Source organism: Melanostigma gelatinosum (genome assembly GCF_949748355.1).
Source record: "Melanostigma gelatinosum genome assembly, chromosome: 7".
Classification (NCBI taxonomy): Eukaryota; Metazoa; Chordata; class Actinopteri; order Perciformes; family Zoarcidae; genus Melanostigma; species Melanostigma gelatinosum.
The window spans coordinates 12882447-12894300 of record NC_136640.1 but is presented as its reverse complement, the minus strand read 5'-3'; the positions used below and the strand labels follow the sequence as shown (position 1 = coordinate 12894300).

Genomic DNA, 11854 nt, shown 5'->3' with positions numbered 1-11854 from the left:
ACATTTAATGTCTTATTCGCATAAACATGCTGGTAGGGAAGACCTTTATGTTAACTTTGATTTATTTAAAGAGAGAGAGAGAGAGACAGAGAGAGAGTGAGCGCGCGAGAGAGAGAAAGCAAGAGATAGAGAGAGAGCGCGCGCGAGAGAGAAAGCAAGCAAGAGATAGAGAGAGAGAGCGCGCGAGAGAGAGAAAGCAAGAGACAGAGAAAGCGAGAGAGAGTGCTGTGGGAGGGAGGAGAAGGGTTGTGGGTGACAGGCAGACCGTGGGGCGACTCGCCGTTACAACAGAGAACCCGTTTTGGGGGTGGGTGAGGCACCTCGTGTGACTCGAGCCGTGCCTCGGTTGAGCTGAATGTGGCAGACCACCTCTGGGTTTTATTTATAACGGACACCAGATTTGGATGGGGAGCGCACGAGCAAGACAATCCCGGAAACAACATGCGTACTCTCAGACTGTCACGTACGCTTCACTGTGGATTTGCATTGCAAGCTGCCGTAGGTAAACTGTGGACTGACGCGATGTGAAATTGGACGTGCTGTTCCGATCTATTTTACACTCTGAAATGTGTGCTTCAACTGACTGAATACTTTGATGTTGACGCTTAATTGTAAGGATCATAAGGCAGTAAAGTTGGTAATCAACAGCAGACAGACGGAATGTGACTTTTACAGCAGAAGTTTAGGCTACAGAAGAAATGTTGTATTTGTTGACGCATTTCTAACTTCAGTCTGATTTCAGTGTAAATGACTTTAACAGTAAAATATAGTTTTCTGTTCGCCATCATTCCTCATGAATGAACAGCTGGGATATCTGCAATAAATAACGTAGAGACGACATGCACTGAACTCAGTTATTTTGTTGTTGGTTAGTTTTCAGTGGGCCTGTAGCCAATACATGTTGCACCATATAAATACTGGAGTTATTTACTTCAGGGTTGTGCACTGTGCTATTAATAGGCTTAAAGTGTGTCATTTTACTCTCCACAGATGTCCTGCACGGCCTCAGAATGTGTATACGACGGACACGCACAAGTGTTCCGCTTGAGGGTATTAATCAGCAGCAAATAAATGCAAGCAGAAGAGGACTTTGACATGAAACTTCAAGCGGCTGTGCCAAAGATTCCCTTCCATCAGAGACAGCAGCGGCTCGGCTAGAAAATGAAGCGAGGACGTGAGCTACGTGCGCATCCAGCAGATGACGAGGTGAAATGGAGAGCTTGGGACACGCGGACCTTTTAAACCCAAGCTCTCTCCGCGGATCCGTCGCCGCTTCAGCCTCGCGGGAGAGAAGGACGAGCGGCCAGCAGCTCGTCTTCGGAGTGGCGGAGACTCACCACACGTATCCAGCGGACATGGGGCTCAACGGATTCTGCGCGGCGCCGGTCGGGAGTCCAACGGCCGCGGAGTTGCTCGCCGGTCTGGCCTCTCAGACCGACTCCGCTGCAATCACAACCCCGACGAAGCAGCCCAAAACCGGCGTGCCGATCTACAACGGCGGGGTGGTGTCTCCGTCTGCCACCGTGGAGGGGAGCCACGCAAACGCGTTGGCTCACACGCCAAACGGTTACCCGACGCAGATGAAGGGTTTGGCGGGGGTTACAGGTGGCCCTATGTACCCCCTCACCAGCAGAGCCTGCCTGATGGAGAACGGGGACCGGACAGCTCATGAGAAGTGCCCTTTACTGATGAGGAGGATCAATGGTGAGCTGAAAGCCAGACAGGCGCAACAACAGAAACGGAGAGGTGGGGAGAACCGGGACATGGGGTCAGGGACTCTTAATGGTCTCATAATGGGGTCATTGGGGTCGGGAAGTTCTGTTGACCAGGTTTTTGCTTCGGGAGAGTCAGAGGTTAAGCGGAGGAGGCTGGCAGATGGAATTGTTGCTCACAAATCTTCAGAGGCCTCCAGAGTGGGCCAAGCAGTCGCCCCGCTCTGGGACACAGTCAACTGTAGCAACGGTTCCAACCAAATGACTATCAATCACGTGCACTGTGTCACTGCCCAATCTCCCATCACCCCTCACCCTAACCAGCACAACGAACATAAAGTGGCCTCCTCGGGCCCACCAGCTGCACCCAGCCAGACGTCCCCCGTCGAGGCTCACTGCATCCTGACCCCGCCGTCTCCCGCAGGGGCTGGCTGGTCAGCAGATCACATAGCCCGGCAGTACATCGTCCCCTGCATGAAATACTACGGCATCTGTGTGAAGGACAACTTCCTGGGCCCCCAGCTGGGCGGCAGGGTGCTGGAGGAGGTAGAAGTCCTAAACCGCAGCGGGAAATTTCGGGGCGGGCAGCTGGTGAGCCAGAAGAGCGTTCCCTCTCGGAACATCCGGGGCGACCAGATCGCCTGGGTGGAGGGACGAGAGCCCGGATCTGAGACCATCGGGGAGCTGATGGCTTACATCGACGAGGCCGTCATGCGCAGCGCTGCCAATGGACAGCTGGGGGACTGTGTCATCAATGGACGCACTAAGGTGAGAGGAGGAACAGGGTGGGGTCAGGTGAGAGGAAGTCAGGCAGTTTTCCATCTTCGTGCCAGAGAAAACACAAGTTTACAAACATGCCAGTCGGTCTGGTGACATCATTACATTTTGAGCAAATGGTTGGTTGTGTCACGTCTGCTCCGCTTTTATCTCTGCTTCTCTAATGCAGGCAGGCAGGCAGACAAACACACACACACACATCACACATCACACATCACAGCGGGGGAGTGCGCTGAGCGTCAGGTAGGATGTCCGGATGGGCCCTGCTGTGTTTCTGGCGCATTCGAGCTCGATACCGGGGGCTGCGGGCCGAGCCTTCTCCCTAAACTGTCCATGTGTCTGGGGTTAGGTCCTGGCCATGCCTTCATGCCGTACCCAGATGAAAAAAATCTCTCTGTATCTCCTCTGCCATCACCATATCTCTGTCTTTGAAGACAACTTTCCCCTACGCAGACATGGCGCTGAAGCTTTTGTGTGTTTTGTTCATTTCCTCTATGTCATATCTCATGCCAGGCGAGCCGCATGTTTTCTGTTCTTTAACCGTGACTACACTGCATGCCCCAGCTTCTCTTTGCCATTGATATTTTTCAAATGCCATGCACAGATGCAGCCGCACACCACCTAAGACAGAGACTGGACTAAACGGCAGCGTATGACATTTTTAATTCTTCTTATTAATCAGAGTCCACATGACTGGCAGTTAGTCGTTGTCTCTGTCCTGCACACAGTCATGGACATTGTGTGCAGGACAGGGGAGCCTGTAAACTCACTGTAGTGACGCAGTCCTGGGTTAACCGACACCAGTAAAGTCAGTGAGCCGCTCTGACTGAAGCCCGTTCTTTTATTCTCCATCCTGAACCTATTTGCTCCACAACCTTCGCTAATATTTCCCCCTGTAACATGGAAACTGTTCGTGTTTCTGTATTCTGTAACTAGAAGTTGAACACAGGTTAAACCTGGTCAAACTCTGGTTATGTCCCATGCAGAAAATAAATCCAGGAGGGCTCTTTATGATTCAAGATAAAGACTTTTCAAGTGCAAAAAACTTGGAACTTCTGTCTTCAGCGGAGTAGCATTGCACTTGTGCACAAACACTGTATTTCTTAGCGAAAGATACAAAAGCCCTCTTTACCTCTTGACACGGCAAGCATCCTTTCGTGACCGAAGTGGATTTAATCTTTGCAATCAACAACGCATCAAAGCTGTTTCCTCGATCCACCTGCTTGTTCTGAAGAAGAGGCGGCTTCGTGAGACACTCCAGCTTTGTGTCATGTGACTGCGGCTATTCGTCGTACTTAAATGAGGGGAAGAAGTGGTCTCTTGGGACTTGAAACAGGATTTTTAGAACAAGGGCAGATGATTCTGGGGTTGCCAAATTTGTATTGATGGTTGGCAACTTCGTTAGATTGCACTGTTTTCTATGTTTATATGTCTGTCTATACCAACACAGATTTAATGTGTGTTGATCTATTCCCTAACTGCCTGGCCACATCTCTCCGTTTAGCCTTAGCATGGTAAAAAAAATGCTGCGCACGCTACAAAATGTCCGAGCTGGTGTTCCTGTGTAGAGGAGTGCAGGATACAGCGTAGCAATAGATACAATGATGGACTCCAGGAGAGAGAAAGTACATCCGCATAGAAGGTCGCTGCGTGTTTTTCTCCTTATCCCCCAAAAACCTTTTCTTCTGCCCGGTCCTTCATTTTTGTTCCTGTCTTTAATTCTGACCTCCTTTCCCATTTCCTGTCCTTTACTCCCTCTCTCCTTCATCTTATCAACCGCCTTGTTTGCCCACTTAGACCAAATATTTCCCAGCCGTTACCTTGGTAACAGGCCCATACAGAGTGGAGCTCTCTGCACCGTGTATGAAAAAGATGTAGAGAAGAATAAGCGGGGCTGGCGATGCCCAAAATACTGCTACAATGATCTCTGTACCCTGATTCCTGTTAGTCAGCAGCTGTGAGTAGGAGGGATTACGCTAACAATGGAATGGTAATTCATTTAAAACAGCGAAGGTGGAAAGGTCTCGTATTGTGGGGATGAGACGAAACTCTGCGCAGGGAACGAGACATGCAGGGGAGGGGATAGTCTGGAAGAGAGGGTGGAGGGGGGGTAGGGAGCAAGGAGTGGGAGGATGGCGTTGAGCGAGTGGGAACGGGGCGATGCAGCAGAAGATCGGCATAATGAGAATGTCTGCTGCAGCAGCTTGTCCTCAGATGTCCCTCGTAGAGCTCCGCTGTGCCACCATGCAGGCAGGAGCTAGAAGGCCTAATGCTAACACACAATGCAGCTACAGACCTAGCTCATGAAGAAGGATGGATGATGGCGAGAGAGACATTTTGGTATTCGTTTAGTCTAAGTTCAGATAAATTAAGACACATCATATCATTACCAGTTAATATTTCTTTCGAAGATTGTATTAATGACACAATTAATTAAGAACGAAGCCTCGATGCAAATAATTTGCACCGACGTTTTTGAGTTTGAGTTTCTCGTGTATCGTTTTAATAAAATAATATAGTTTCTCAATATTCGTTGCTCATGGCATTGTGGGACATTTGTGTCGATAAACATTTCAATGAAAATTTATGGTGAATTAAGTGGTCCAGTTGGTGTTTTAAAGTATACATTTTTGTGATTTTTCCAGTCTAAATGCATTAACAGTTAGTAGATTAATTTAGTCGATTGGTAGAAAATTTAAGATTATCTGGCCCCACCTTCTTTTCTCTGACTTATTTAGTTGTATCCTTCTGTTTAAATGTAGTATCCATTTAAAATTCTAATTGACATTTTTCACTATTTTCTGACATTTTCCGAAATAATTGATCAATTAATTGAGAAAATAATGGTCAGATTAAGCAATAATGAAAATAATCGTTAGTTGCAGCCTTAAAAATGTACTTCACACTTTAGACAGGTTAGAATTAGTATCAGGTGTATTCACACACACACACACACACACACACACACACACACACACACACACACACACTGCATCTCTCCATGCTAATGTCAGAGGTGACTCATGCATAATGTGTGCAATTGGAGCCATGGCAGAATTGACTCATAAGGGCTCAGCACATTTTTCCAACCATAATATGAAAATTAGATTACAGTTGAATATTTCTAAAATGGCAGCAACTTTCACGTACTTAAGCCTTTTTTCTCATGTATCAGTGCAAACAATGCACTTCCAATCTACGGACATTACCAACCTTCAAAACATACGCACATATATATATGTACACACACACACACACACAGATCAGTTCTCTAAACCGGCCATCCATAAATCTGTTAAGAGCCTGGGCACATTAGCAGATGTTAAGTGTAAGAGTGGCGCTCACTTGGATCAAAGGTTACTATGACCGTTATCCGGCCTATAGAAGCAGTGACTAAGAGGTGACTTGCTTAATAATGGGCCATGATATGAGCCAGGAAGTACAGCACAGACATAAGCTGGGAGTGACAAAGTTTCATTTATCCACATTTGTATAAAGTTCTGCTCAGTGTTGATGACCATCGCAGTGTACCAGCCTGTTCTGCCCGCCCAGCCGTCACCTTGGCATTCTGAGTATGTACACAGTGATGCCATTAGGCCATTAATGACGGCGCCTGGCAGACAGGTGGTTGGTACCAATTCGACTTTAACTCACTGTGGGCACAGATCCGTGAGCGGAGGAAGCGAAGGAGCGAGGATAGAAATGACATAAGGATCCAGACGTGCCGTGTCACGCTCTGTGACTGAATCTGTGCAAGCTTTGATGTACGCATTGTGTGTGTGTGTGTGTGTAATGTGTTTATGCTGACGGCTAGAGCTGAGCTGTCTGTTGTGGCATATTACATCGTGTTAATCGTACTTAACGACAGTTACCAGTTTGATAAAACCAGCATGTTGTCGGCAGTGGGCCTTCACAGGCTGCGGCTCATTGACTCTTCACGTGTGCGGTTGGCCGCTGGATATACTGGATACACATTACAACCAAACTCGTCTTCGTTTCCCTGCAGTCATTGAATGATGAGCGGTCCTCAAGAACGCTGAAAACGGCACTTCCTGCTCCAAACACCCACGCCTTGAATGGGCATTGCACTAGTTTGCATTCAATTTCATCAATGAGTTACGTGCACATGTGAGCCAAAGGTCCGGAGGTTAATGAGCTCCGACTGCGAGCATTGGTCAGTTATGAAAGCTGACAATAGCAGCCGAGCAGAGTCACACACTACACAACCAAACTCGGTTGGCTGTGAATGAGAGAGAGAAACACCACAAGAGGAGGAGCAGGAGGAGGGCAGTGTGCTCTCTGACCGAAACCACCTCCTCCGTAAAACTTCCCTTTTTTATTTGAGTTTCACAAACATCACGAGAACGGGTGCGTTTGTCTTGTAAATCTATGTGAGAGCTGTCTGACGTCCACAGGGTTGAGACTCTCCCACTGTATTACAACAGCAGGAATGATGGCGTCGGATGGCGAGTTAAATCGATACTGCAGCAGTGCAGAACCCGTTAGTCATGAATGATAGTGTCCCAGAACAGAGCTGAAGTGATGCAGTGAATCCTCATATTGTAAACTTTTGCTTCCCGTGCAGAGCGCTATAAGTCAAGACAGCGACGGGATCTTCTTTTGCCGTCAGCCTGGAGAGATGAAAGAGAGGTTATTACTCGACAAGCTGCCAACTATCATGACCTAGAATCTCTCTCTGCCAGCATAGGCTGATGTCAGTCAGTGAATCACATGCTCCTTCTCTGTCTCAACAGAGCAGGAAAAGACTGATTGTTAGAGCCACAACTCCGGCCTGAAACACAAACTGCTAGTGACACAGGCTCAGCTCAGTTTCACCCGGGTGCAGTACATTGTCAGTCCTATGGTCCTGTAGTTGCTCTAGTCTGGAATGCACATTGACTGAAGAGCTGTCACGCAGGTCTTAGTTCCCTCAGACTCCCCAGAGAAAGCAGAGCCGTCCTGCTTCACAGCCTCCAACACAGAGACACCAGGCAGGGGAAATAGCAGCGCGAGACCATTGTTTGAACGTGTATACTCGATCTGCAGATCGTTCTGTAGCTGAGAGCAACAGCTGAACTCTTGACGTGTTTCTCTGCTCCGTCTCCCTCTCTGGACTGCGTGTGCGCTTCACAAATGACATCGTGGGATATTGTGTCGAGTATGCAAATGGTACACCTGGTAAACAGGTGGCGCAGTGGGAGAGCCACATGGTGAGGGAGAACAGGTACCTTTAAAGGAGCAGTGTGTAGGGTTTGGTTGCAGATTGCGACCAACTGAAACTTCTCGTGTGCCAAGCGCGTAGGAGGACTACGGTGTCCGACGTGAAAACGTGAATGGCCGGTGTTTGCTTTGTCTGTTCTGGGCTACTGTAGAAACACGGTGGCCATTTTTGTCAATAGATCCTCTTAAATGCTCCACACGGTTCCTTTTTAAATCACTGCCATCTCAACCAGATAGATGATTTATTTTATTTTTTTTGGTTCTGTGTTTTTGTTGATGGTGGGCACACAGCTAACCATTCCATTTCTTCTGTTTCAGGCTATGGTTGCTTGTTACCCAGGGAATGGAGCGGGTTACGTCCGCCATGTTGACAACCCGAACGGTGACGGACGCTGCATCACATGCATCTACTATCTCAACAAGAACTGGGACGTCAAGGTGCATCATTTATGAGATCAATATTAATTATGTTAAAAAAATGATTCATTTAAAAAGAGGTGTTTTTGAGCGTCGTCAAAAACAACAATGTATTTCCAGCGCAGTCATAAAACACAGCTTATGATCGGAGGAAATATCTGTTTGACCGTGTTGTGTGCTTTGTGTATATGTGCCTTTGTAGAAACAAGGAGGGTTGCTGCAGATCTACCCTGAAGGCAAAATTGTGGTCGCCAACATCGAACCTCTGTTTGACCGGCTGCTGATCTTCTGGTCCGACCGCAGAAACCCACATGAAGTGAAGCCAGCCTACGCCACTCGGTCAGTAACTCTTATTAAGCACGCTGGGCTCTTGTATGTACAATTCATGCACTCGCATAAAGTTCTGTTATGATTTTGTGTTGCATGGGAAGAGACAGGGCACACTGCCAATATTGCCTGTATATAGCTAGCATATTGTAGTACACATGAAAATACAGTTTGCACTGAAAACAAAAGTAGATTGATTATACATAAACAAGCCCAGCATGTTAAATAGCAGAAGATGCACACACACGCACACACACACACACACACACAGATTGGTCGGTGCTTTAGCATGGAGTCCTGCCTCTTCTATCAGTGATGCTTATTTTTATAACAATTTAAAATCGGTTAAAAGGTGATTTAAATATAAATTCTATGTACTCAACAAAATGAGTCACGCTGTTACTTGCACACATACTGTTATTTGCATCGTAGGACCAAGTAGTTGTGTCCATCGAGGGCACATGACACATACTGTTTGACTCCAGCTTTTCTTCTCCTCCGCTCCATCTGACTGCTGGGGGGCAAGGTGGGGCCGGAGGCAGGAAGTGCGTGTTTCCTGTGGGGGGTCGTTAGGAGGGAGAGGGGAGGAAGGTTCGATTGCAGGACTCGTGCTGGAGAGGCACCGGCATGAGAGACAGGAATAAACAACACAGCTCCACTGGAGAGACTAGAAACTGTCAAAATTAACCCTCCGCTGCCCTGGACACCTGCTGTAGTCTGCTGTTCATTGTTCGACGAAACATTTTTTTAGTAATCCGCTGTCTCTAGCTGGGACGAAGATTACCTTTCAAAGAACATTCTTTGCCGTTTTAATCAAAGTTTTTTTTTTAAATCACTTCTAAGCTACATTTAGGTGTGAATATACAACCCTTAAACAGATACAAACCTAATTTAACTGCAAATAAACTTTATTTTTACTCCATTTTAGGGGTTTTATTTCTTATGTCACAGCCATTTCATCGACTTTTCTTGGCAGTTGTGCTTAAACATAAGCCCAGTTAATTTTTTACACTTTTTTTTCCAACCGGTTATATATTGTACTTGCAAAAATGATTAGCTCTTGTCCTGGACCAAGATCTCTATGTGCTTCTTGTGTTTACAGCTATGCCATCACAGTTTGGTACTTTGATGCCAAAGAGCGAGCTGAAGCTAAAGAGAAGTACAGATTGGGTGAGCTTCAGTCGTAGTTCACTGTCGGTTTCACTTTCTCCCCTTTTATTAAAGCACTCTATCGCCTCTGGTCTTATTTGGTGCATCTTGATATCATAGCCTATGTGACTAACATGCACTTTCTCTATTGCTTGTGTAGCAACAGGACAGAAAGGTGTTCAAGTGCCTGTCACCCAAAACAGCAGGACATAAATCTCATCGAATCACTGAAGAGCACTGCTGACGAACGTCGCGATCAAAGGAGAGCGACGCCATAAAACTGTCACGTGATCAAGCTGCTGATCAAAGACGTTGCAGTTATAGAGCACAATGGACTGGATTGTGTGACAACGGTGAGATCAGAGTTACGCGTCGTGGCAAAACAATGAACTTAATGAATGAAAACAACAAACTGAAAAAAAAACAGAATCCCTCATTTTTATTTTTTTTGAAGTTTTTCCTGTTTGGTTATCAGTGATGAGTAGTGAGAAAGCATTGTTTTACTCTGTTTTGGTGTCATTTTTCAGTTCAAACACAAGGAGCATAAATCATGAATCAGTGAACAGAAGGAAGGGTGCAAGGAGCTGAAATCAATGGGGTTGTACCTTTTTATTTCCACTCCGGCGACAATATTAGGACATAATTGCTGGCCCTATTATGGAGTGGGTGGAAGGAATATTTAGTTTTATGACTCTACTTTCACTTTCTTTCATTAAAAAATAGTGCAATGTTGCGTTACATTAAATTCACTGATATTTATTCAATTTAGAATACTTTCTCAATGAATTGTTGAAAATGATTGGACACTCTTTCTGATGACAAAAGTGCTTTCATCATAAAATGGCAAAATTCTGAAAAATTTAAATGGAAACACAGAATTCGGGAAAAATAGAACAGAATCTGGGGGAAACGATTTCAGAGGGGCAACAGATGTTTGCGTGAGAGAGAGAGCGGGGCAAGGAGGGGCGGGGCGACTCAATGCATTGCATGAAGCGCTGCAATGATATAAGGTTTGACAGCAGTTAGTAGTCGATACCAATACCATTGAAATTCCACGATTCTTTATTCATTATCACAGTAAAAAGAAGTAAAACAATGAATCCCATGTACTAACATTATTACCGTTTGCATCCAGCCTTAAGCACTGAAACAGGAACGCACTTAAAACTTGCATGAGGAGAACTTTACTTAGTGTGCCATATCGAGTTCAAGAAGTATTTCTGGACTTTATTACAATACCAGGCTAAGACAAAAAAAACATTTTACAACTGCCTCGAAATGGTAGTGCGGCAAAAATCGCTGAATATTCCAGCATGGGCGTCTTTTTTACAGTAGTTGCAATGTTTGAAGCTGATTTTCAAGAGTGCACTTAGACGACATAACGGTGGAGTTCGGTCTGTATGACACGGCTTACACTCACACAGACGAGAGGCTTTCCAGTGATGGGGGTCAAAACAGGGTTTTGATGAAACAATGTGCGTGTGTGTTCATTAGCCTATGCACATCCAGCTTGACTCATATCTGTTCTTTACAAGATGGAAACAGTATGTATCAGCAGACAAACCTGCCCAAACAAAAGAGCATCTACAGAATAAAGTACAGAGTTAAGCATATACTTGTGTGAACTGCAGGGTTAAACTATTGCCTGCTCATGTGTGGGATTGAGTGTTTTTTGTGTAAAAAATGAACGTGCACATGTATGTTTAAATTTCCACGGTCTCAAAGAGGGTGGCAGGTATTGTCTCAGTGTATTCTAGGTTGGTTAACTGGCACTTTATTGTTTGAAATGCCGTGTGTGAATGAATGTAGATTAATGCCTTTATGCTGTGGATGGTCATTCAAACGCAATAGAAACTAAAACAATGAGAACAAATGGAAATTGTTTTCCTATTCTATTCTTTTTTTCATTTTGTAGTATTTAATTAAAGTCTGTCTTTTTGTACACACAGAATTTGTTATTGATTTACTGGGAATAATATCTTAGCTGAATCCCAGTTTTAACAGAGAACTGAGACCAAGAGAGCCGCGCCAGACGCATCTTTATGCCTCCGTGCCGACAACAGCCTTCTTCTAGTGGACGTAATATCTCAGGAACAGCTGGAGGGAATGTCTTCCAATTTGAGCTGAAACCTGGACTGATTCGATTTTGGTGGTCAAAGGTCAAGGTCCCTGTGATGTCATGTCAGACCCATTCTTGTGAACGCGGTATCTCAGGAACACCTTGAGAGGATTTCTTCAAATTTGGCAAGAAT

General features: G+C 45.6%; 1 protein-coding gene across 2 annotated transcripts; it reads left to right on the top strand.

Moving 5' to 3' along the window:
* The first annotated feature begins 257 nt into the window (after positions 1–257).
* Positions 258–11526, top strand: egln2 (egl-9 family hypoxia-inducible factor 2). Of its 2 annotated transcripts, none has more exons than XM_079272009.1 (6): positions 258–498; positions 991–2480; positions 8028–8147; positions 8329–8465; positions 9556–9623; positions 9763–11526. In XM_079272009.1, exons 2-6 carry the CDS (start codon positions 1212–1214, stop codon positions 9813–9815), a joined length of 1647 nt encoding a protein of 548 aa, XP_079128135.1. In that variant the 5' UTR covers positions 258–498; positions 991–1211; the 3' UTR covers positions 9816–11526. The 2 variants fall into 2 exon arrangements, with proteins under 2 accessions (XP_079128135.1, XP_079128136.1); XM_079272010.1 differs by having other exon boundaries at positions 258–502.
* The last annotated feature ends 328 nt before the right edge of the window (positions 11527–11854 follow it).

Excerpts from the sequence above, each read along its gene's own strand:
- egln2 (XM_079272009.1), top strand. The coding sequence starts at position 1,212 with ATGGAGAGCTTGGGACACGCGGACCTTTTAAACCCAAGCTCTCTCCGC. Across the intron at positions 8,148-8,328 it reads ACAAGAACTGGGACGTCAAG|AAACAAGGAGGGTTGCTGCA; the intron begins GTGCATCATTTA and ends GTGCCTTTGTAG. Across the intron at positions 9,624-9,762 it reads TAAAGAGAAGTACAGATTGG|CAACAGGACAGAAAGGTGTT; the intron begins GTGAGCTTCAGT and ends TTGCTTGTGTAG.